The 27229-nt window shown below is 36.2% G+C and overlaps 2 protein-coding genes across 2 annotated transcripts in view; one reads left to right on the top strand and one right to left on the bottom strand.

Moving 5' to 3' along the window:
* Window positions 1–23591, bottom strand: part of LOC113100078 (ubiquitin carboxyl-terminal hydrolase 45-like) — a 39840-nt gene extending 16249 nt beyond the window's left edge. The window contains exons 1-8 of the mRNA XM_026264951.1: window positions 23549–23591; window positions 22537–22636; window positions 22185–22354; window positions 21264–21364; window positions 20577–20677; window positions 8112–8251; window positions 3670–3765; window positions 3111–3241 (exon numbers count right to left, since the gene is read on the bottom strand). Coding sequence (XP_026120736.1) covers window positions 3111–3241; window positions 3670–3765; window positions 8112–8251; window positions 20577–20677; window positions 21264–21364; window positions 22185–22354; window positions 22537–22630 — 833 coding nt within the window. The 5' untranslated portion in view covers window positions 22631–22636; window positions 23549–23591. The remainder of the gene's footprint in view (window positions 1–3110; window positions 3242–3669; window positions 3766–8111; window positions 8252–20576; window positions 20678–21263; window positions 21365–22184; window positions 22355–22536; window positions 22637–23548) is intronic.
* A 1376-nt stretch (window positions 23592–24967) lies between these two features.
* On the top strand, window positions 24968–27028 carry LOC113100086 (thiosulfate sulfurtransferase/rhodanese-like domain-containing protein 3). Its single transcript, XM_026264959.1, has 4 exons — window positions 24968–25246; window positions 25547–25735; window positions 25824–25983; window positions 26501–27028. Exons 1-4 carry the CDS (start codon window positions 25120–25122, stop codon window positions 26565–26567), a joined length of 543 nt encoding a protein of 180 aa, XP_026120744.1. The 5' UTR covers window positions 24968–25119; the 3' UTR covers window positions 26568–27028.
* The last annotated feature ends 201 nt before the right edge of the window (window positions 27029–27229 follow it).

A 27229-nucleotide genomic window follows, 5' to 3' on the forward strand; every position in this document is an offset into this window, starting at 1 on the left:
AACGGTCAAATGCTCATGAAGTGACTCTCAGAGCAGTTCTGGAGATGTTGTTCATGTGTTTACATCATTTAGTGAGACGGCAGATGCTGAAATCAGCGAGAGCGTCATGCACACTTCATAATCTGTGTAACATATATAAACAAATCCCTGCGTCTGCGCCATTCATTAACAAAGAAATGCAGAACATACAGGATTCATATTTAAAGTGACTTCTGTGGCTTAATATTTACAGATTCTAGTCCATATTGGAATTTGATTGAAGTGTAATGGCCTACTTTTTATTTAATTCATTCGATATTTGACAAATTCAAATAGAGAGAGCAGAGAGAGCAGGATGTTGCCACTCAGTTTGAAACCCAAAAAATTATAAGTAACGCGGGAGAAAATGTATGATATGAGAACCAAAATAGCAGCCACTCTAACTAAAGCCTATTATTTCACATTGCAAACCAGAATATTCTTGAAAGTAGAGGGCTGTATTGGGTTTGGGCTCCCGCGGGACCCAACGCAAATCTCGCAGGAGCGGGCAGTTTTACATTTGCTGTGGGTGGGAGTGGGCAGTCAGAGCATTTCGCGGGAGACCTGCAGGGACAGTGGTGTGTTGTAGAAATGGAGTCAATACAAGTAGTTGAGAAGAAAATTAAAGATGCTGTTTACTTGCAAGTCAGACATCTGGAAACAATTCTCATTTGTCACTGAAAAAAAATGGGAAAAAGCGATTTACTGTCCTCTAAAAATTCACGTTTTATTTTTATAATTGTATTAAGCTTTATATATTTATTTATATAAGTATTGTTTATTTTCTTTTTTTCAATAGCCTGTTAAGCAAGCTACTGTGAATGTGAAATCTGTGCGATTTTTTAAAAAGCATTCTATTTTGTTTTATTTTGTTTTGTATTTATTTATTTTTAATTATTATTAGCGTATTTTCAAAATTATCTGTGTTTATTTAATGGTAAAGTTATTTCCTGGTTAATTGTTTGGTGCATTTATGCAGTAGGCCTAGCCTGCATTTAAAAACTGAGTTGCCACTAGTTGCAGTTTTATTTTAAGGGTTCATGTTTTATAAAATACCCAATGTTTTTTGTCATGTGTGGTGCTTTGGTTTAGCATCGGTTACTTAATATTATTTAAATGCAATCATGTTTAAAATCTGTTATTCTGGATGTTAATATTTAGTTTGTGTACATCACAAGACCTGAGTCCACGGGAGCGGACACAAACAATGCAGGTGGTAGTGGAACACATAGGTTACGGGAGCAGGCGGGCCTGGTCATACATTCAGCGGAGCAGGCGGGTGCGGGTTTAAGAAAACCTCTGGTGCATCTGTCAAAATTCTGGTGCATCTGTGCTTGAATCTCTGCACTAATAGACACAAAAGTTCCATTCCATCTCAATGTGAAATATGCAAAAAGGTTTGAGACATAATTAAATATAGTACAGATCAAATGTATTTAAAGAAAGTGGAAGATAAAGACATCTGGGCTCAGGGTCAGTGTGTGTGTTTACAAGCTGGGACTCTCACTTACACCAGGAACAGTGTGTGGTGAGCAGGATGTGCTGCTGACTGCACTTTGGACCACTGCTGGCGCTGGTGCTGCTCAGATCTGTCCAGCTGGCAGCGTGACCTGGCCCTCGATCAACCATGCCAATAGCACTCAGCTGTGTAGCACACGAACACGTACACAGGCTACTTGTTCTTCACCCATTTTATAGTTGGTGTTCATCCCACCTTCAAAATACTGTCCTTTAAAGCATGATGTCTCAAAAGATGCCATTCTGCCACATTGTCCAACATTGCAAATGTACAAGATGGTGCTCAAGTAGTTCAAGTACCCTATCAGACCAACAGCTGTGGCCCATAGTTTGCCAGTCAACAAACGCATTAAACAAACAGGATCTTTCCTGTCAAGGACATGCTGGATTGCACAAGCACGCAGGCATAAACCGTGCAGCACAGAAAGCCTTCACTTGACCCTAGAGAGGAAATTACATTAAAGGTGTCTGTCAAAAACAGAGATTAGAGGTTGACCGATGTATCAGTTTTGCTGATTAATCAGCACACATAGTGGACTCCTGGCAAAAATCCATGCTGATAGTTCTTCCGGCTTGTGTCTGTTGCTGAACCAGCTGAGGAGGTCAGCAGTCATTATACAGTAATGTGACCTCTAGAGGTGGAAATCAAGGACACCATGTGCTGTTTGTTTTGACACTGCGTGCTGCACAGAGTGGGGCACTTCAGATGGGGATTTAAAACACTGACAACAAACAGCAGTGAACGTTTTTTTTTTTTTTTTTTATATGTATCAGTACTAAGAAATTAATTTGTTGACTAGCTGTTGTAATATTACAGAATAGACAGTAGCATCCTGCTTTTAAGGCTGAGAGGCACCTCAAATGGTTAAAACAATGTGACCAAAACACACGCAAGTCTGATGCAAAAGTCACAATTGTTACCATCTGTTTGCATTAGTGTATCCATTTTGTCCCATGAATGCATTAGTTAGCCAGCGATGTTGCAGATTTAAAGCTGTGACGTGAAAAAGCAAACTGATATGTTGATTCAGCCGATGATGCAGAGCACCATTCACACAGTTTTAAATTAAAATACATTATATTTGAATAAAAATTGGGGTTAATGTACATAATGACTTAACCCAAGGCTGTAAAATTGTGTGTATGCATTCATAATGGTTGATGTGTTTGTGTGTGTTTGTGTGTATATGCTAAAATGAATTGCCAGGTGAGCTGAATGCACATGTACTCATATGCAAACCCACAGGTCTGATAAAGCCACAGTACCTGAGTTAATATCACAGAAGCACCAGAGATACACCCAACTGCCTGGCAGGCTCCTGTCTGAGCCACCCAACCATTCAGCACATCCAAACAACATTTAAACAACAGCCAGTGAACTGTTTAGTCTATACATGGCATAAAAATCAACCCCTGAGAGCAAGGATCAAACCAGCCATTTGGGTTTTAAACAGAGGCTTGAAACGGCTTGGAGTATATTGACGAACAATTAGCCATGTTTAGATTTCCTGACCCACAGAGCTTGTAGAGACTTTCACAGTGTATATTTACAAATTGTGGCAGTGTAGACATACTTCTGACAGAGCTGGTTGAAAAGGATCTTGGGGGAGACAGGCCCTTTCCCAGGCTCCTTCATGCTTTGGAGGAACAGGAACATGGCTGAAGTGAGGGGCTCTGGGCTAGGCAATGTCACTGTTAGTGGCCCCTGTAAGAAAGCATAGTACTCATATCACATCTTTCATACTGTATAGTGTGGTGAGGCATTTTGAATATTTAAAAGTTAATATCAGTGAGATTATGACAGTGACTGGATTAGTTCAGTCTAGTGCTGGGCGATATATCTAACGGTATGATCATGCGCATCTAGTCAGTAAATCTGTTTCCGTAATTACCGCTAAATCGCTACGTAATATCGAGTTCATTATACCAGATGAATCGCATTCGATAATGAACGCGATATTGTGTAGCTTGTTAGTGATCTACGGCACTGTCTATTAAATGCCGCTCCATTTAAAAGCAGGTGATGGTAATTTAGCAGTGTTCACGGAAACAGATTTACTGACTAGATGTGCATGATCATATCGTTAGATATATCGCCCAGCCCTAGTTCAGTCCATGATAGTTAAAACGTACCAAGTTAGTCTCAGCAGAGGGGCAGATCTTCATCTTATGTCCTTTTTCCTTGACATCTTGAATCAGATCATTCAGCATGTGGGTCTGGGAAAGATTCTAAATCAAAACACAAAAAAAGCTTTTACAGTTTCTCTGTTTTATATTTTTTATAATATAACATAATAATATATTTTTTATAATATTTATATCATCAATAATAAAAACAGTTCTTGAGCAGCCAAATTAACATGATCATAATCATTGGAATGATAACATGAATAAGTTTCATAAAAAAAAAATGTTAATAGAAAACAGTTATTTTAAATTGTAATTAATATTTCACATTATCACTGTTTTTACTGTATTTTATACATTATAAATGTTATTATAAAAAAAATATATTATAAAAAAATTCAGCCTTGGTTTGCATAAGACACTTCTTTCAAAAACAAAAAAGCAAACACACATTTGCTCTCTCTCTCTATATGTGCGTGTGTGTGTGTGTGTGTGTGTATTAGGGATGTTCATTTTGGTTATTTTTCCTAACCAACAACTGACGCTCGTTAACCGATTATTAACCATTAATCGACAAGATTATTTTAAACTAGAATTTAATTAAATAGAAAGGATAAGTGTCTGTGACCCATTAAAAAGACTAACATTTGTTTACACACACACACACACACACACACATATATATATATATATATATATATATATATATATATATATTGTTAAAGTGTTATCACCATACCACCGTGATGTTATGCAAAAAAAAAACGGGGATATTGGAATGTGAGTGATGTGGGCTACATAATAAATAATAATTTGCCATTCAGATACACTGCGAATACAGAAACATCTGATTTTGTGTCGAATGAGAGATCCAACGTTGTTTTCAGTTTCGTTTTAGCCTAAGTTAATTAATTTTGGCTTGTCGTTGTGTATTGCTATAACTTTTCAAAAACCAATTTTTAGTTATTTTCTAAATACTGTTATTGAAAGGATTTGTTGTGGAGTGAGGGGAACTAAAATAGGCTAGCTATGTTTACAGTGTTTACTATAATATTTGCAGAGGTGTAGTGGTAAAAAAAGAGGTGGGTAAACTATAAATTCTGGGTGACCACATCATGGTCACGGTAAGGTGGGCCACTGCCTACCTGTGTATGTGTATCCTGATGACATCGCTATAGGCTATCATTTGATATTACTACCAAGGGTATCACTGGTTGTTCCCTCATATAGGTCACACAATCACTATTCAATTCGTACATTAAGTTCTTGTTAAAGAGACTCAAGAAAGAATAATAAGGGTGAAATCAATAAAGTTTACTAAATGACAAAACAGAGAGAACAATTTTTTTTAAAGAGGAATAGAGAGGGAGGCTTATATCCAGGGGTTCCAATCCAATGCACTTGTACATAATGATTAGGGATTTGGGATTATTTTCATAGTCGATTAATCTGTTGAATATTTTCTCAATTAATCGGTTAGTTGTTTGGTCTATAATATGTCAGAAAAATGTGGATAAGTGTTTCCCCAAATGCCCAGGAATGGTCCTCAAATGGTCCTCTCGTTTTGTCCACAACTCAAAGATATTCAGTTGACGGTTACAGAGGAGAGAAGACACTAAAACAATTTTCACATTTAACAAGCTGGAATCAAATATTTTTTTTTACTTTTGTCTTTCATATATTTTATCAATGACACAGACTGCAATTACACAGACAGCTTCATTGCAGAAGGACATCCTTTTGGTCACGTGGTTCACGTGAGATGATTGACAGCTTTACAAACTAATGATATTACACTGATGTCATAGCTTACGCGATTCACGCGAATCAATAGGAGGAGAGTAATCGCTAGTTCAGATCCAATAAATCTATGTAAAATGAAAATATTTTACAAACGTCATAAAATTATTATCTCTTCAAATGTGCGCACCATTGGACTAAAGCCCTGGTGGATCATGGATATTGTATGTATACGAACACAAATAAACCGGAGATGAGATGAATGGCTGCTGTATGAGTGATGATTTCTATTAGAAATAACGAACGTTTATATTATTATTATTATTATTATTATTAATTGCCTGATATCCATTTTTGAAATTTGATGCAGTCTGTTGCGTGTCGTTCATTTTGAACGAATCTTTAATATGACTCAGGACTACCGAGTTGTCTCAGAGAGTGATTCGTTCATTTTGTGTTGACCGCACATGCGCATACAACATATGGGTTCTGAATCGACAGGTGAGGTCCGAGTCTTTTATTGTTCCTGTCAGTCCCATAGAGATGGGAAGAGAAAAGATTAGTTCATTTTGCTAAACGAGACTCAAAGATCCGAGTCAGTAAAATGATCCGAACTTCCCACTACTACTGGCAACACCGCAAGCACTTGCAACACTGACAAGTTGCAGCGCAATATGAAAGACTTCATCTTTAACAAAACCTATGAAACTAATAATGAACAATATTAAACTAAAATGACATAAGCTTAATTTAAAATTTCATAGGAACTGTAGGCTATTTAGAGGTGGATAAACTCAATTTAGAGGTGGATAAACGCACTTTGGAGGTGGGTAAACGCTATTTCCGAATTTTGGGAGGTGCGTAAACGGCGTTTACATGCGTTTAGCCTCCACTACATCCCTGAATATTTGTAAACATTTCACATTAAAGGGGGGGTGAAATGCTATTTCATGCATACTGAGTTTTTTACACTGTTAAAGAGTTGGATTCCCATGCTAAACATGGACAAAGTTTCAAAAATTAAGTTGTACATTTGAAGGAGTATTTTTGTTCCAAAAAAAACTCTGTCACAAGTTTCGGAAAGTTTTTTTCGAGTATGGCTCTGTGTGACGTTAGATGGAGTGGAATTTCCTTATATGGGTCCTAAGTGCGCGCTCTTCTGCCGGAAGAGCGCGCGCTCCCATATAGCAGAGCACTGAGAGGCTGAGCACAGCCTGATCAGAGCGAGAGCGTCGCGAAAAGTCACAAAAGAAGTGTGTTTTTGGTTGCCAGGACAAGACAACCCTGCACAGATTACCAAAAGAGAAACAGCATTAAGGGACCAGTGGATGGAGTTTATTTTTACAGAGCATCAACGGAGTTGTGCAAGTGTTTTTGTTTGTTCCCTGCATTTCGGATTGCACATCGTTTATTTCTTAAGGATAATGCAGTCCCAACTAAAAAGGGTCACGATCGTGTGTTGGAACCGCAGGCAGTGAGTAAAACTGCTTCAAATATCTCTGTGTTGTTAACTTAGCTATCAGCGCGTAAGCACATCAAGTAAACAACATGCGATGTTGTCATCAAACTGCACTTTCCACATGTACAGCTTAAAAAAAAAAAAAAAAGACGACATAAAGTGGAACTTAGTCATTTTCCAAAACCGCTAAGCAAATATATACAGTTTCAGTACATACCACATAGCATACCGCCTTTGCTGATGCTGCTCTTGTTAAATTTCAGGCTCTGGATCTGTGTCACAGCTTCCACATGCTCTCAACTCAAAAGCCTATTCGCGCTCGTGATTCTTTAGCTCCGCCCACACGTCACGCCTCTAGGCGCTCGTGTTTTTCCGGGAAAAATCGGTACAGACTATCTTTCTCTTATAAATATAATAAAAATAAAGACTTTTTGGAGTTATGAAGGATGCAGTATTACTCTATATGTACTCAAGATTAACAGGATATTGAGTGAAAACGAGCATTTCACCCCCCCTTTAATAAAACACGACTTATTATAGGCAACTGATGCTTTATTTTATCTTTAAAAAAACACTTTTTTACATGCATAGCATATTTTAACCAAGCAGCAAACCTTTTAAATATTTTGATTAATTACTGAAAATAAATAAATAAATTACTTTTTGTATTATACTGATTGTATTAATCAGTCAAAATTCTTCATGGTCGGTTAACCGGTTAAAATGAACATACCTAGTGTGTGGTTAGATTTGTTAATTGAATTTAATGGACCTGAGATAACCTGAACTAACTGTTATATTTGTATTAACTAAGGCTAACAAAGATTAATAAAATAAATACTATAACAAATATATTGCTTTTATATTAGCAAATATTAGTTAACACATTAACTAATGTTATCTAATGGGACCTTATTGTACAGTGTTACCAATAATATTTCTGTATAATTGTAATTATTGGAAATGTTCTTTTTGATTACGTTTTCTTTTGAGAACTGTTTGAAAAGTATCTGAATCTGAAGTGTCCTTGAATACTGACTGCTTGTCCCTCTGAAATAAGCAAGTGTCAAGTGTTTTCTCAAGGCCACAAGGGTAAAGGCGCAGTCTTAGCAAAACTTCCACATAATGTATTTGAATTGATTTATGGTAACAGCCCAGATCATAAACCAACTGGCTTCCACCAAAACACACAGAACTGACACAAACCAATAATCAGGTGAGTGATGTGAGCTCTTGGACATGACTTTACCTGCATCACAGCATTGAAGAAGCAGGTGTTACCCAGGTTGTTGATGCCCTTGACTGGGATAAGTGTACTATTCACTGGACTTTTCCCTCTCTGAGTGTCCACAGATTCCTCTCTAAGACTGATCAATTTTGAGGTTGTCCCTGAAAGACAGAAGAGAATATAACCTAATACATATTTGTAAAGCAGGTTATCTACATTCAAAAACACTTTTCAGCGCAATAACAAAAAGCAGAAAGCTTGACTTAGATTTAGAGAAAATGAAAACAGATCTTCTGTTATGTGAAGATTTGGACTGCGCCTGGTCCCAGAGTGCTCCTGATTTTCTGCAGCAGAAATGGGTTAACATGCTGGGTAGCAGCTGGGAGAGGCTGCAGATGACAGCTGGATAAAACTACGCTGGTAAGGGAGCAGGGAACAAGCCCAGCTGCTCCCCGCTACTGCCATGACTCTGCCGGAGATTCTTGGCCCAGACGGCTAAACACAAGGCCCGCAGAGAGGGAAAGAGAGAGTTTTTCTGTGCAAAAAAGCAAAACTCCAGAGAAATGATGGGTGCACTGCCTTAAACACTCAGGAGACATGAAAGCAACCTGCATGATAATTCAGAGCGAGCAGTCGGTCCCATAAATAGCTCTCAGCCCCTCAGAAGTGAGGCCGAAGGCGCCTGTGGTTTTTAACAATACAGATACAATGATGCGATTTATTTTAACAATGATTTCTAACTTTTTTCTGCAATCATTTATTTAAAAATGACAAAAACATTTGAAATATATTTATTAATTATAATAATATCTTAAGTGACATTGACTTTCATATACATACTTTAATGAAGGTCACAAATTCATTTAATGAGGTCACATCTCTTCCATCTTTATTTGACCCTCTAACTTTAACACTCACTATTCTAATTCTATTCTTTAAAAAATCTAACTACCTTTCTAATCTTTTTGTATTCTATTTTCTTTTCATTTATTATGCAATTGTATATGTATGTGTGTGTGTATGTGTAAAGACATATAACTAGCTTGCTCTATTCTTTTATTTTTTTTATTCTATCTGTTTTCTTTTTATGTATTATATTAGTTAAAATCCCATGCTATGTGTACTGTGTTAACCTAACTGAGACTTGTTATAGCACTTATATATCATTGCTCTTTTTGTTGTTTTTGATTGCTTCCACTGTCTTCATCTGTAAGTCGCTTCGGATAAAAGTGTCTGCTAAATGAATAAATGTAAATGTAATGTAAATGTAAATTGTATTTAAATTCACTGAACATCAACTTCAGCATTTATTCAATATTTTTATGTTCTGTAGTGGGTACTCTCTTCCATCAGCCAATAAATACATATTATATATTATATATATGTATTTAAATTCTAAATAAACAATTTGATAATCAGATGATGGTCATTGAAAATAAGTCGGACTGAAAAAGGTGCAAAAATAATATCCTGTACACAATAACATACGGAATTCATGGTCAAAAAAATCCATTAACAACAATAAACTTTAAGAATATAATCGCATTTACTTGAAAATGTGAATGCTATGTCCCATTACATGTTTTTAATTTTTATTTGCTATCTTAAAGAGAGTGAACACACCATTGTCAATGCCAGAAACCAAAGGGTGGACGAATATTTTACTATTAGTTTTTATTCACAAATATTATGAAGTACAGCCCTTAATAGCCTTCATGAGATATTATGTTTTATATGCATAAACCAACTATATGCATCTTCCACTGGAAAAAGAAATAAAAATGGCTGCAACTCAGTGCTGTAGACTATGTACATACAACAGAAATTTCCTTGCTATTTTTGCATATGAGATTTTATTTATTTAGACTTTTTAATTGGTGGAGCAGTTGATAAACTGGGTGGCGGACGAGCCTTAAAAACACTGCATGAACTGAACAAGTGTTCTGTCAAATTAAGCATAAATTAAGAACTACAAGCACCCAAGGCACTGAGAATGAGAAAGAAAGTCAGCATGGTGCTGCTTGTCACTACTAAATATAGCTATTTTCACTCTCTTCAGCAGTACTATTTATGCATAAGTAAGAGCAGGAAAACAACTGTAACATTTTTAAAGAGTATTAAGTAAATAAGCAGCCCTATGTTCACATTAGCAATTAAAATTAATTATACATTTATCAAATAAAAAAACATGAACAAAAGTTACAGCTAGTTTGGATTCAAATGTTGTTTTGTAATTATTGATAAAATTGTCTTTGCCATAAATTATTTTCTTTCTTTATTCCTCCAATGCTTTAAAAAAATGTAGCGAAGACTGTATTCATGTAGCGAGTACTGTATTCATGTAATGTACCCTTAAACAGCTTCAAAGTGACCTGAAGTAATTCATATCATATAGATGACTGCAGGTTTTGTATGTATCCACAGCTTGTTCTGCCCTCAAGTGGAATAATATGCCGTATTCTTTTGTCCCAATTGGTTTATTCATGCATGAATGATTTAAATGATAAAATTAGTTACAAGCCTTAGTGTGCATTGATTCCCTAATTCTTCAACACTAGCTCTTACTGGAAAGATCCACAAAGATGACAACATACATTGAAGAGCTGTGAACATAGAATTTGACACATTGGAGGTCATCTTTTAATCAAATTACACAAAACCAAAGCACTTATATGATTGCCCCTTCACATTCTTGTATACCCAAGAGAATCAAAACCATTGCGAAAAAAACACACTTTAAAGGGATAGTTCACCTTGAGTGTCTGGTACCCATTGAGCTGCATAGGAATTTTTTTTTTTCATACTATGGTTAAGTCAATGGGGACCAGCAACTGAAGGTGAACTATCATTTAAATGAACAATTATAATAGACATGTCAGGCTGTTGAATCACTGTGCAGATGGGGGATATTTCTACACTCAGCCTTTGACAAATCTCTGCTGGACAACACCAGTGGTCTTCATAAATACATAAGCTGACACATAGATTCCCTTCGGTCTCCATGCTTGCAATATAAACTATTAAATTCAATCAATTTATTGGCATATGGTGGGGTGGAAAAAGTAATATCTTTAATCAGGAAAGCAACTAAGATGTTTTGGATTATCTTTCAGGTTTAACTGACATTGTGGCCTCAGGATCGCCTTGTTTTTAGCCCCGCTTCTGGATCCATATAGTCACACTGCCACATCTGAGTGAAAGCCCAAGGTCAATCAGTGTTCTCCAATTCAGGAAGTAAATTGGTTTTCCTTTGTGCAATAATGCTCTCCGCAGCTGCCCTGAATGTTATGCAGATCCAAACAAACTTATTGTACAAACTGGCCCAGAATAAAGCCTTGTTCAGGGAAAAAAAATCCATTACAATGTTAAATGGACAGCTTCTGTGCCCCTATCATTTTCTCACAGGAGTTAATCAGGCATGAAAACAATAGACTGGAGTGCTGCTATTCCTAAGTGGAGCCAAAAGCATCTGGAGCACTACATAAAAACATCTGGAAGTTTGTCTGTGTCCATACAGGCATTTGAGAGGGAGCCCATATGTCCAGGAACATTGTGGTGCAAACAAGTGTGGACAACGGGGACACTCAGCTCATACAATGAACAAATAGGAGAATGAGTGATAGTGATGGCAAAAAAAGGTACTTTTTGCATTATGTCGGCCCCATTTTTTGAATGGACCAGGAGAATAAACATGCGAAGTGGGAATGCCTATGGAGTTACATCGCATCTGGGCTCACTGATCAAGGTAAACAATGTTCAGAGAGCCATCTGCCAGTGTGGTAGTGAAGGAGATACATAGAGGGGACTGGAGGGCCCTGAACAAGCATATGGGAAAAACAGATTTTTCCTCTCCCTGCAGCAGTTAGCAAAGGCAAATGTCAGCATGCACCACGGCCACGCTTGACTGTCCTGCACTCGGCACCACCACCTGGCTCTCCTTGCTCAGCCACCGAATATGGGCAGGAATGACACTGTAGAGCATGTCCCCGGGGCAGCCTAAATGATCAGCGATCCACTCTTCCCCACCCAGCTCTAAACGAAACGAACAAAACGAACAAGTGCCACAGTGAATGGGATGAGGCCTCCTGAAAATGATGTATCAAAAAAAAAAAAAAGATCTTCCATAAACCCCTGTGTTGTTCTAAACAAGTAAGTATTTATTGTGTGAAACACACAAAAAAAATATTTAACAAAATGTCTAAGCTGCTCTTTTCTACACAATAAAAGCAAACAGTGACCACAGATTGCCCATGAAACCATTCACAGAACATTTTGGCAGTTAATTATATACATAAAAAAGTAAGTAAGTAAGTCGCTTTGGATAAAAGTGTCTGCTAAATGAATAAATGTAAATGTAATGTAAATGTGTGAAACAACTGAAAATATGTCATATTCTAGGTTCTTCAAAGTAGCTACCTTTTGCTTTAATTACTTCTTTGCACACTCTTGGCATTCTCTCGATGAGCTTCAAGAGGTAGTCACCTGAAATGGTCTTCCAACAGTCTTGAAGGAGTTCCCCGAGAGATGCTTAGCACTTGTTGACCCTATTGCCTTCTGTCTGCGGTCCAGTTCACCCCTAAACCATCTGGATTGGGTTCAGGTCCGGTGACTGTGGAGGCCAGGTCATCTGGCGCAGCACCCCATCACTCTTCTTCTTGGTCAAATAGCCCTTGATGCCTTCAGTGCTATAATTTTCATAGTCATTAAAAATAAAGAAAACTCTTTGAATGAGAAGGTGTGTCCATAAGCCTCTTTAGATTGGACTTGGACTTACTGCTAAATATCTTAAATATATTTTTATGTTTAGTGCAAGAAAGAAGCTTGAAATGACAAGAGGGTGGGTAAATAACTAAATTTTCAATTCAGGTGAACTATTTAGACTTGGTGATACACCACACTGACAGAAGTAATTATTTATAACCTTTTTTGTATAGGCTACATAACTCAAAAGGTCATAAGACTAGCACTACTATTCTTTGTGTAAGCACCAATGGCATTGAATCAAGTGCAGGGCTCAGTGCTAAGGATTTATTCTACTTGCCTTGTCGGGTCAGTGGTTCAAATAAAAATAAATGCTGTTATCATTGTTTTTGATCGATGTTATCTTGTATTCTAATAAATAAACTTAAATGACACCAATATTTAAATACAAATTACATTTTCTGAATTACGATTGAAATTTTGATACCACAGCATCAGAAACGATACTATGTGGTTGAAAAAAAACTTTTTTAAGCTGTTTCATACTTATACATGACAGCTGCTCTCTTCAGGTCAGCTGCAGCGCGAATGCAGATCTGAATGTTCATCACACCATTGTGATGGGACACATCAAACGACAGCTGAATCGTTGTCATTTAGGCAAGCTCACGTTTGTGTTTGAATCTGTTTAGTGCTTTGTCATTGGTGGTGACACCTCTTTTGCAACGTGTTAGCTTATCAAAAATATTATACTTAGCTGTTATTTACTGATCTCAAGTGTAGCCAAACACTGTAGTGCTTAGAATAGCTAGAACGGTCCTGGCAGATGAAAAACAAAAGAAAACATGCATAAAACATAAAAAAAAAAAAAAAAGCAGATGAGCTGAATGAGACACACATTAACTTTCTGACAGCAGGTGGCGCTTATGGAACAGCAGCAATTAATCTTTTCCTTGGTTGGTCCGCTGTAAACACAGCACCTTTGCTCTTATAATATACGGAAGAAAATACCATGTAACATTTTCTAAAGCTTCCCCCAGAAACACATTCATAAAATTATTTATTTGGAATTTCCTCTTTTATTTTGTGTATCGTGAACAGTGAGTGATCTTGCCCTGCCTATTTGCTCCTTTGCATTCATCTTCAGTGTCGCTGGCCTCTTTACAGACTAAACATATTTATATTTCCACACAAATGATGTTTTGGAAAATGACTGCAGTGCAGTTTGTGTGCAAACACAGAATAGAGATAGTTTGAAATTATATAAAAAAAAAATTGGAAAGTTGGCTATGTATTCCACTGTATAAATTAAACAGATTATTCATTGCTAAAGAAAGCTACTCGCCAAGACAGGTATTTTGACATACTTTTGTATGCATTTGTATGTTCAAGCCCAAGAAAGACGTGGAATGAAACTCAACTCAGGGCTTGTGAGTCAAAGCTGTCTGTGTGCGAAATGTCTGTGTATGCATGCTGTACACACAGTACACAGTGCACGAATAGCATACTGAATGGAGTTGTCTTTCATGTCTTGCTTGAATGCTTTCAATTCGCTTGAATTTTGAAATTAGCAAGGCTTAAATACATGTGCAAACAATAAACTTCTGTGACTTCCTTGGTGTCTTTTAAAAGTCTTTCATTGGACATTCCTTTTTTCGAGCCCTTAAGGGTCACAAAACTAACAAGTGTTTGTAGCGTTGCAGTGGACAACTTTCTAAGAATCAAGCACAGACCTATAGAAGTGAATGCACTGAAATTGTACACTATTCAAAATCTTCCTTTTTTTCTCATAAAGTGAAGGACAGCTCTCCTCAGACTGAAGACAGCAAGCAGTCATGAGGAAGGCCAAGCAACACCAAATGTCTTATTAATTTGTTAATTTGTTTTGACCATGGGGCATGAAAACCTTGCTTCATTGCCATCTGAGGGTATCCAAACTTTAAAGGGTTAGTTCACTGAAAATTTTTAATTATGTCATTAATGATTCACCCTCATGTCGTTCCAAACCCATAAGACCTCCGTTCATCTTCGGAACACAGTTTAAGACATTTTAGATATTTTAGACCCTCTGATGTCACATGGACTACTTTGATTAAGTTTGTGAATCCTTGGCAAGGCAGCGATTCGATTCGATTACGATTCATAGGTTTTCGATTCGATTCAAGAACGATTTTTGCAAATTTAGAACGATTCAATTCGATTCGATTCACAATTATATGCGATTAGATTTGATCATAAATTCGATCTTATTTCAAGGTCGTTGTTAATGCTGTGGTTAATTTTAAAAGTTTCCGGTTCGTCCGCATTGTTTAAAAACATTTATCATTTAATGGATCTGTGCGTATGATTTAGACACATTTCTGCTCCGTCCATGCAATAAATACAGCTGTCGACGGCTCCGATAACTCTGTCGGTAAGATGCAGAGAGCCATTGACAAACTACAGAAAAGTAGAACTACTTCACGTTGGCATAAGCATTACTGGCCACGAGTCCTATAGATCACACGTCAGCTGCGTCAGAGACGAACGGAGTGCGAGCGCAATCCTGTGTAAACAGTGGAGCACGTGAAGGACAGATAAGAGGCACGATCGATGCATATGAATTGACAGGGTTTGTAATCGATGCATCGAGAAAACGAGTGAATCGTTAGACCCCTACTTTCTGGCCATGGACAGTATACTGTACATACATTTTCAATGGAGGGACAGAAAGCTCTCGGACTATTTCTAAAATATCTTAATAGCTCGCGAAAGGAGGAGTTTAGAGAGATTGATTCTTTGACTGCTTTTCACGAGTCGTTTATTGACCATTTAGAAATGAGGTAAAATTTGATCTATTTTCTGAGAAAACAAACATGTTTTTTGACCTTGCATGCATTTAAACCTGTTGTAGGAGACTCATAAAACAATATTTACAAACTTAAAAATAGGGGTGCTTTAATTGTAAAACCCGCAACATAAAATTCAGTTAGTTACTTTACAAAAGCATTTAACCACTAAAAAAGTGGTTTTACCTGAATGTAAAAATACAGAAAACAAACATGCCCAATTAAATATGACTGATACATTTTAAATCATAGGTGCATTTCTACCTCCAAATGTTAATTTCCAATTGCTAAGCTGTTTTAGACTGGTTTACCAACAGACACACTCAGAAACCATAACGGATTACACAAGAAACCTTGATTACAAGGTACAATTCTATGCTTATTTTAATATTATCCACTTGCTCAGGAGGATTACCATGCAAATTGCTTACAACTGTGTTAGAAATAGACTAATTGAATAAAAACGAGCAATGTAAAGCAAAATTAGTTTGAACCCTCACCTCATGAAATCAGACTGAAAATCAATATGAGAAAATGAAGATTCAACTGCTGCATGTGCCAGCCTCTGATACCTATTGAAGCAAAAACATTTTAATTTGCTCAAACAAAGCCTTCCCAGCTGTGTTTCAAGGGCAAGCCTGGCTCTCTGAGGTCAAGTCTCTTTCTACCAAGACTCTGGCACTTGAGCTGAAGGCCTTTTTGGTGAGAGAGCAGTTAATAGACTTTCTTTCTTCTCCCTGCTGTTGTTATGAAAAATTATTATGGATTCTGGAAAATTCTTGCTGGGGCTCTTTTGTGTCATGAGTCATTGGGAAAAAATGAACACAACAACAGGTTCGGTCTAAGAAAAAAAAAAAAAAAAAAAAAACCCTGGCCTTCAATTATTGCAGAAATGCAATTTCACCAGCTCGGCCAGTCCATTTAACAGCCACAATGGCTGCCCATTTCTCCCTCATTTAGTCAGCAAGCTAGGAACAATGAGCATGGAAGAATAGCAACAGGTAATTTAAAGAGCTGGGTAAGAAGGATGTGTGCAGGAGTTGGCCCAACTCTGGCCAAATACCATAGACCACCACCAGCTACCTTCTGGTCCAGAAGAAAAATCACCCAGTAGGCGATGGTTTTTCCCTTTTCTGTCTTCGAGTTTATTAATTTGGAGGGTCTATCAGGCTGGATCGGACAGAGACTATATACAATTATCATTTGACGAACACCAAGATGTTTGATTATTCTCAAGGCAATACTGCAAAGATTATGGAGTCTGACTCTGTCTGGATTGGACTGGTTTTACACATCAAGAAAGAATAAAAGTTTGTTCCCAAGCATAGTTGCGAAGTAATCACATGTTTGGAGTCAACGTAACAACACAGCTATTTCATAACCAAAAAGTCCACCTCACAACATCGAGTGCCTTTCAACAGCTGAGGATGCTCTATATCTGAAACAAGCTTCCCTCCTGAAGAAAAGTAGACCCTCTCCCTGAAGCTCGGAGTGGGCGATGTGGCAGATCAGGGGGAGGAGCAGAGCTCAGGATCCGCCACACAGCTGCAGCCGTTCTTCAGGGAATCCGGGGAGCACCACTCAAGCGCCTAATGCAATTAATGAGCGTAGCCATGCGGCAGTAACGGAATTGGAGCGCAGCTTCTCCAGCAAGAGCCTGGCTGCCCCTGGAGTGGCAGTCGACCAGTTAGGCTGGGCTTAACAGAGATCAACTATGCTACACTAGAGCATTAGGACATGGACAGGGACGGAAACAGATTCAATGACTGTTAAGCATCATGCAAGGACAAGATGGTAGCATATTTCACGGCTATGTGAAATTTTATACACTAGCTTTTGCTGATCATTGAAAAGGGAAATGACAATTTAAAAGACACTGCGCTTCAGCATTTACCGTCAAAGTCAAATGGAGAAGGTATATAAGATAGCATACCAGAGAATCCAAGCTGTCGTTTATAGCATGCAGTGTTAATTTTGACAGCAAATTCGGATTTAGTCTTAGTCTTAGTCTTTTGAATAACACACCATTTAGTTTTAGTCACATTTTAGTCATCTGAAATGTTTTAGTCTTAGTCTAGTTTTAGTCGACTAAATATCATAAGAGTTTTAGTCTTAGTCTAGTCTTAAGTCTTTTAGTCTTAGTCTAGTTTTTTTTAGTAGAACAAAGTCAACTTAGTTGACTTGACTAAATGTTTCCATCAGTCTGTTATGGAATGGTATTTATAAAATAAACATAAGGCCTGCTCTCAATGAAAAATATACATGCTCTCTGAAAAAGATATGCATTCGTCCTGAATGATATGCAATGCATATGACATTCTTTCAAGATGAAGTACAATATTATTGAAATAGACAACCACCTATATTATATTTGTATTGTATGTTCATTCTATTTCTTTATTTGTGCTATTTACACAAAGTTTACATTTATTTAATTTTGTTTTTGTTCATTTCAAATAGCACTGCATAGTCATCACTGTAAAATAAAATACACAATCAAACCAAAATGTATTCAGACACCTTCAACGTTTCTTACAATATCACAGTTTATTTGCTGTAGTTTAGAAATTGGTAATAAAATATGACAATAACTCAGGGTTAAACTGTGTCAGAACAACAAATTAATCTTGATAATGTCGGATGCAATGCTTAATTTGGTTCAGTCTGTGGTGTGAAAAGGTTGCATTAGCAATTAAAGGAAGAAACACTTAAGCAAAACATGCTCAGGTCCCTAATAATTTTCTTTTTTTTTTTTAGTCACTAGTAAAACAATATAATCTATTCTATCTGATTTTTGGATTGACTTTGGATAAATTCTTGTTAAAACTACAAAGTAATTCAATCAAGAGCAGTGAGTGATTTACTTTCATTTTCATACATTAAAGACACTGACAGCAGAGCTAGTAAATTAGGCGTGGTCACTTTAAGAGACAAATGCATCCATTATAAAGATACGCATCCGATTTCTTTCCAACTCTTTACTTTCACTGAAGACATAACTACAGACTTTTTCGAACACACTTTCCAACACAGGTATTTCGACATATTTAGTATGTATTTGTTGTCGGTACAAAAGCAAGAAGACTTTGAGACGCGTCTCTGCTTGCTCCCTGAACACCAGAACACCGCGCTGCTGAATTGAGCTCTTTCACTTTTCACTCTTTTTCTTATGTTTATTTAAAATGGGATTTGTATTTGTTCGTTCAGGTGCAGGAGGACGTTCACGTCCTGAAGGAGAGCTCGGTTCAGTGTTGTGCGAGTAACCAGCTGCTCAGTTCAGCTTTCCCGCATCGCGGGGCTGAAGCCAACTTGATGTGTTGAATGCTCGGAGCACGTTATAAAACGTATTCTTAAAATACACATTCCTGTTTTAATAAATGCTCATATTAAAACATAGCATTACACATAAGTAGGTACAAAAATAATCAGTGATACATTTATGACCCCATAAAAATTTGGGTCGCAATTGCATTTCAAAAGGTCGCAGTTTAGTTCCCCGTGTAAACAACTAAACTGTTATGAAAACGTCCTCGAAACTGTGCGAATTTCTGCAAACTCATCGTTGTTCTCTTTTCTGTGTAACTGCTGCTTTGTTTAGCTGTTGCGCTTGCATTTGCCGCGGCTTTTTAAAATGGCTCGGCTGCTTCCTTTTACTGTCTATGGGCTGCTTCTGCATAGATCAACCTACCCCTCAAAGATTCACTCTGATTGGACCTCTTCTCCATTCGTCCCTCCCATATATTTTCGTCTCATTTTTATTCGTTGACTAAAGTGTCAGTTATATTTCGTCACGTTTTTCGTCATCATAGCTGACTTTTTATTTAGGATTTATTTAGTTTTCGTCCGTGAAAAAGGTTAGTTGACGAATATTTTTCGTCATAGTCTTCGTCAACGAAATTAACACTGATAGCATGTAGTCGAAACTCAAATAAAACAACATCAGACAGCTGTGACGGAAAGTATTAATATGGTTTCTTCACAACTACATGATCATACTCCATTATGTTGGTCATCATAATTTCAAATAGTCTTCACCAGATTAATGACTTACATAACTGACTATCTTAAAACTTGCAAGAACATGCTCAGGTCATAATTCACTTCATTTTACAAAACAAAATGAAAAATATAACAACAGGGGAAAAAAAATCTTATCTATGCAAAAGTTTGACATTAATCAATGCTAAAATGAATAAAAAGTAACTGAAACACAGCTTGTTGTAAACAATCAACATTGATCGTTTTCCTCCTCCACTAATATGAAAGCACAAAAAGACAAAATGTTATATGAACCGGCTGCACGCTGAACGGATTCAATCGTGGTCGCTGACACAGTGGCACGGTTTAGGAATGTACTGTGTGAAATGTCAGATTATAAATAAAGTTTGAGCGATGTGAAAAGTGAGACAAAACAACTCAGGACTCCATTTACCCAGGGTTTAGAATGACCTTTTCCCTGATAAATACTCATATATCGTAAAAAAGTGCTATATACAAACAAAAAACTGATATAGTAATACAGTGAACACAGGAGAGGACACTGAAGAAAACATAGCAGAATTTTTTTTTTTGTCATTGAAATATAACAGTGCTTTCAGGTTGCGTAAAAAAGACTGTATGATGAACCGTATGTCCCCTTATTGTATCTAGAAAACTAAAGACCAGTGATCCCAGAACAAAGGTCAGTGACTGACAGATGAGCCAACATGGCATTGCTCTGTACAGAGGAACAATGAGGAGCTTCTAAAAGAGCCAGATAAGAAATCAGCACGTATTTGAGCTCCCTACAGCACTGTTAAACAAGGACATTTTCTAGTTTAATCTTTAAAGAAGAGACAGCCTCTATCAATGACGAATCTCAAAAACAGAATATAGGAATGTCACTTACTATTAGCAGAGAAATAATTAAAGATAAAGTCACACTTCTGCTTGTTTCCCTGTGAAATAAATACAGTACCTGAGGTTGCCTTTGCTGAGTGCTTCTGCAGGAAGTCCAGTGTCTGAGCCAGAGCTTTCTTATTGCAGTAAGTGGAGAGCTCTTCCTTACATTCAAAGCACCTATTTAAAAAAAGTAAAACAATCATCAAAATACAGTCTATCATGCCCTTTATGTCAAATGATAATACACTAGCATTTCTCGTATGCTCACTTAGGTATTTATCAACATCAAAATACAATAAAATCAATGATGTGAGATATCTTATGATTTAAAATAGCTGTTTTCTAGTTAAACAGATTTTAAAATGCAATTTATTTCTGTGATGGCAAAGCGGAGCCATTTTTCTAGTCTTCAGAAATAATTTAAATAAACTGATTTGGTCCTCAAGAAATAGTTTTTTTATTATTATTATCAATGCTGAAAATGTTGTGCTGCTTAATAATTCAGTGGAAGCCATGATCTTTGGTGGATAAAAAGTTCAAAAGAACAGCATTTACAAAAATAAATAAATAAAAATGTGTAATAATGTAAATGTATTTACGGTCACTTTTTATCAATTTGAAAGCAAACTTGCTAAAAAAAAAGTATTGATTTCATTTTTAAAAAGATAATTCAGACTTCAAGCTTTTGTGTACGGAGATCTTTCACAAAATGCATAAGGATATATAATCGTAAAATACAGCATCATCAGTTGATGTTTCCTACCATGCCTTCCATGTACTGAGGCTGATGGTGATACAGTGAGAGTCTGAGAGATGAGCTTGCTGGTGCTTTGTGGAATGCTGAGTTTTCGCCTGGTTACAACCCTGGAACAGAGAGACACGATATCAAGGTTTCCATATATTATTTCCTGTGGGGGAAAAAAATGGATAAGTTTTTGTATAATTCTTTGAAAAATATTGTTTCCAGTTCTGCAGTCAGTCAAAATCAACTCTTCCCCCCCCCCCACTGTCAATGCAAGGCCAAACAAACCTGTGCCATTCTCCTAAATTGCTTTTAGAAAATGCCGCATGACCAGTGAATAATATGACCTTTTAAGCATACCCAGCCTTCATTTTTTAACGTCTCTTTTTTAAAACAAAGCTCAAAAGTTTCGTTCTTTTATTCAGCCAGGACATATTTCAAAAATATGCTGTTATTTTCAACATTCCATTCATCATAGAATCCAACTTGTTTGTTGAATTACAAAACAATTCAACTCTTTTCATCATTGATAAAAGTAATAAATGTTTCTTGAGCACCAAATCAGCATATTAGAAAGATTTTTGAAAGATGATATTTATAGGCCTTTGTTACCTCATATAATAAAATAAAAAAAAACAGTTATTTTGAACTGTAATAGTTTTTACCATTTTATTTTTAATCTAATGAATTCAGGTTTGATGAGCAGAAGAGATTTTTATTTTTATTTTTAAATACTTTTACAAATTTGACACATCAGTGGGAATTTAAGCATATATAAAAAGTGTTTTGTTGTGTGCAAATATCTTCTTATAAATTGTCTGTTATGGAAGACAAGTTTCAAAAGTTTGTGTAATGTGAATATGCCACAAACAACCTGTCACTGCACAAAACTGCCCAAATTGTAACAGAATATATTAGTGCTGCAGGGTGAGAAGACCTCACCTGGAACCCACACTTGAGGCACATGAGAATGTCATGTGCTCCTGCTGCTTCTCCCTCAAGCATGTTCCTCTCTTTAAGGCAATCGGAGCACACCGACCACAGGTTGCCTGTTACTGCCTTTTTCACTGAGCTGAGGTCCACTGCTCTGCTCACATGCTGGCACGTCAATCCTAGATGACACCAAAATATACATCTTTACTATAGAGTTTACAATTCTATGCGAGCATTGGTATATCCACAATCTGAATCATAATAAACTACATGCATGATAAATCCGTAATGACTGATAAATGCTTTGGAGTCTTTACAATGAGTACCAAGCATGAGAAATTACACTGAAACCTTTCCTTACCGCCAACCTCGTCAGACGAGTCCTCATCACGAGGCTTCTTAGACCGCTTGGTCATGTCTGCGGTTTTTAAAGAGAAGGGGTCTTTCAGCCGCATTTGTATCTAGGAAAAAAGTCACTCACTAAGTATGAGAGCCCACACTACAGTTAAAATTGTGTATTTAAAGCCTAAAACGCTATTATCAAACAACACATATGTCTGGAGGCTCACAAGAGGGGCTCCACAAACTTCCAAGGTGAGTGCAAAATGACTTTTAATTTGTAAATAAATATATTTTAAACAATCCAATGTTTACCCAAAAGGCTAAAAACTGCTTTAAAATGTAAATAAAAGGCTAAAAACTAATAAAATAAGAATAAAACGTATTAAGATATTCCAAAGTAAATAAAAAGCTAAAAACTATCCCTAAAAATGTTTTAATAATTATTTTAAAACAATACAATCTAACTAAAAGGTTACAACCAGCTAAAATCAGGACACACAACATGTAAACGGACATTATATTTCATATTCAGATTTTTCCCCTCAACATTTTTTTTAATTTATAATTTAAACTGTAGAACATACAGTTTAAAACCATGAATTGATATAATCTATTTACACTCCTAATTATTTTTCCATCTCAGTGGGTAGACATTACAGTCAGTCTCTGTCCTAGGCTATATGGTACCAAAGAGGACAGCATTTGAATACAGTTTAGAAAGGAAATAGTCCACTGTCAACGACATAACCATAACTGACGAAACAGTAAGTGAGGGTAAGTTAATAAATAAAGGTATATATATAAGAGAATTAGTTAGCACGACCACTGTAGCACAGCAAACAAGAGGACGACACATGAGACTTGCCCAGATAACGTAACTGATACAAGTACTAAGAACCGGTAACGGCTGGTTAAAGGCCTTTTCTTTACTGGTAGCAAGTCAGATCTGTTCATATAACACAAGGTTGTTTTAAAAAGAGTTGCAATAAACGTCAACAGATATTTGGCGTATAGTAATAAATCTAACTCACCCTGTGTATGGTCCCCTCCTCTCCAGGCTCACTACCAAGTAAATGTCAGTTGTCAAGTGGCCAGGTAAAAAGAGCGAAGCTGATAACTTACATATGCTTCCAAGTTTATAAATACGGAAGAATTTCTGTCGGTAATTTAGGTGTTCGGATCTAACTCTTCAACAATCCGGAATCGCGTAATCCTGAGACACAGTTTACATTTTAATTAACAGAGTTTGTCATCGTATTTGGTGGCATTTGGAGAAGAACAGAAAGCACAAGTATCACTTGTGTCACGTGGTCATATCTTCAACGACGCACTACGGAAGCTTGTATGGCCAAACTCGTTTGCATATCTATTGCAGTTATAAAAAAGCTGTACATGTATAAACAAAAAAATAAAAATAATAATAAATAAATATATATATATATTTGTGTGTGTGTGTGTGTGTGTGTGTGTGAGGGCTATTTTGAGCATGCAATATAATTGTTAAATATAATATATGAAACATAACATTCCTCCTGTTTGGTTAATTACACTTTTTTAATTGTATTTCTTGCCAAACTTAATCGGTGATATTTTGCTACATATTTATTATACTTTATATATTATATTGTAAATGCATATTCCACTTTAATAGGCATATTTGCGATCTGCATAATGAATTGAATTTTTAATAGATGTATTATTATATATTGTATTATTCATATAAAAATTTTAATAAAACTACACTTTTATATTTTCTATAAAAGCTTTCCTTAGCAAGTAGCTATAGCAAGTGCTATAGTTAGAACCACATAGTACTTGTGGGGTTATAAACATTACAATAATATATCGAAACATTATAATGCATTGTTAAACAGATAAAAAACATTTTAATTAAAACGAAAAATGAAAAAATATATTTTATTTATTTTTATCATTATTATTATTGCAAAAAAACTTGTACAAACATTAAACAAAAAAAAAAAAAAAAAAAAAAAACAGGGAAGCGAGACATAGATACACTCCAAATACACTCTGGATTTGCATATCAAATTATAGAATTATTGATACATAAATATGCAAAAATAAACTTACATTCTTTTGGAAAAGTTGTCATAATACATCAAAAACTTACCACTCTTTTTGTTAATTGTAAGTCTAAGGGATAAAACAAGAGAGTTCAATTCCACAAGAAAAAGGTGGAAAGACAAATGAGACTCATGCCATTTCTGTTTATGAATGAAGAATTTTGCATTCAATCTAAGAAAATTAACAACATATTCAACAGATAATAGCTTTGGATTTTCATAATAAAATATAACATCTTTGAGGACAAAAGAATGGGACACATTTGTAAGGTTAGAAACGTAGGTGCTTAAGTCAACCCATAATTTGTTGGTAACACCAGGTTTTTCTACGAGTTTGGGGCTCAAAAGAAGAGTAGCCTACGTCACTGCTAACACGTAGTTGTACGCATGCGTGCTAGAGTAGTGGGTAGCTGCAGTCCTGCTACGTGACTTACAATCAGTCCCACCGTGTTTTTAAATACAAAACAAGAAACAAGGAGCATCGTCATTGTGCAGCTCTCGTTACCATAAATCCTATCATGGCGTTAAATGTCTCTTCACGGCTGACGAGGAGTATTTTCCGCGTTTTAGCGAGCAGAAGTGTCATTCCTGTTTCAAGACGAATGGTAACCACTTCATGCGGGACACATCTCCGTTGTTTACAGCGTAAGTCTTGAAATATTGCATTGATAGTTAACAGTCAATGTAATTTACCGTGCTTAACATCGATAGATAGTGAAATATCACGGCGAATCTTCCATTTATCTTTACCAATTTGACATATAACTTATGTCTGCGTATTTGGAAAAGTTTGGAGTGTAATAAGTGACTTACTAAAAAAACTGAGGTGGTACAAATTGTTCTAAAGGTGAAACTTTTCTTTTTAATGGTAAATATCACATGACAACAACAACGTGTAGCAGAAGAACGGCCTCTGTTGGTCAAATGTGTCGATCTGTCTTTCAGACATGCGTGTTATTCGTTATGATGGTACTTCATTACGAAGTTTCAGCTCTTCAAGTCAGCCTTCAATAGATGTGTCCTACGAGCAGCTGAAGAAACTGCTGCTGTCCGAATCCAGTGTGGTTATAGACGTCCGTGAGCCGTGGGAACTCCGAGAATACGGGAACATACCGGGGTCAATTAACGTGCCATGTAAGTCAATGCACGGCCTAATCCATATACTGTTTATTTAAAGGCGCCTTATATAAATTATAATACTGTACCATCCTCTCTTCTGCAGTGGGTCAGGTGAACACAGCTCTCCAGCTCGAGCCTGATGAATTCAAGGAGAAATACGGAGGAGACATGCCATCACAATCTCAAAATATAGTGTTCACCTGCCTAGCAGGTGTGAGAAGCAAAACAGCCCTGGAAACTGCAGCGTCTTTAGGATACACCAAGTGAGCACTTATGCTTATTACACAACAAGTGATTGTTTCTTTGCCTCTTTACACAAAGTTTCAGTCTTGACAAGGACGACTTCTCTCATAAGTTAAAATGTATTAAAAGTAACATTAAATTATAAGAAACAAGCAGGTTATAGGAATATAATGATATTTAAATGCAGAGCTGCTCAGAATTTTTACTATGATGAGCCAAACTCAAACCTGATTGAGGGACCTAGGCCAAAAGAAAATTTTGCATTTTCCTAAATATATTTTATGAAAATATAAATTTTTGAAATGCAATTAACTTATATTTCAATTAAAAAATAGTAGAATAAAAACTATAAACACTTTCTTAATTGGCATGTGTAAGCTAAATGCTTTTATGAAATGCATAATAGAAAATGTTTTTTTTTAAGAAGAAGAAGAAATACAAGAAATTACACATTTAAATGAGTTTAAGATCAATAGTCTGTAGCACTGTATATTGGTGTTCTGTTTGCTTTGTCTAATGTACTCTCTGCTCTTGTAGGGTTCAGCATTATCCAGGTGGATGGCAAGAATGGGCAGAACGTCAGTTAATAAAAACCAAACAGTGATCGTCACCGAACAGTGATTGTCAATGTTTATACTGTGATAGAAGTTTGATTGACTTGTACTGCAGTCTGAATTATACCATTGACACCAAGTCAAAGTGTGCCATTAAGACTGAATCATTAAATGGTTCTGATTGGAAATAAAAGAATGGTGTGATTATATTTTAAGCCTGAAAAGATGCACTGTTAAATTATGTGAGCAGTGCACATGCTATGCTGATATTCTATTTGATGTAGTCAGTTTGAATGGGAAGTGCAGTGGCCTACAGTGTGTATGTTCAACATCTGTTCAAAGGGCTCTTGGCTATTTGCCTAGTTAATGCTAAATATTTTGAGCAGGCAATCCAAATATCAGGAAAAAAATGTATACATTTTATCCAGTGATTTATGAAATTAACATAGCATTGAATAAAATTAACTGGAGAGTTGTTTTTGTATTCTTGAAAATAAAACTTGATGCTACATTGTGCGTTTTGTGTTATTTAAATAAAATAGCTGTCCTATTATTTCATTTGTCATTGTCAATAAAATTGCTAAATTTTACATTTTAACTTAATATTTAAAAAAGAAAAAGTCAGGATATAACTCATTCCTTATTATTTGTGCTATAGATATGAATATCAATGTTAAATGGTGTGCCTTGAGTTTCGATCTGGAAAGAATTA

The sequence above is a fragment of the Carassius auratus genome, unplaced genomic scaffold (assembly GCF_003368295.1).
Source record: "Carassius auratus strain Wakin unplaced genomic scaffold, ASM336829v1 scaf_tig00217163, whole genome shotgun sequence".
NCBI lineage: Eukaryota > Metazoa > Chordata > Actinopteri > Cypriniformes > Cyprinidae > Carassius > Carassius auratus.

Coding starts and splice junctions, on each gene's coding strand:
- LOC113100086 (XM_026264959.1), top strand. CDS start 25,120: ATGGCGTTAAATGTCTCTTCACGGCTGACGAGGAGTATTTTCCGCGTT. Junction 25,247..25,546: donor ACATCTCCGTTGTTTACAGC/GTAAGTCTTGAA, acceptor TCTGTCTTTCAG/ACATGCGTGTTATTCGTTAT. Junction 25,984..26,500: donor GCGTCTTTAGGATACACCAA/GTGAGCACTTAT, acceptor CTGCTCTTGTAG/GGTTCAGCATTATCCAGGTG.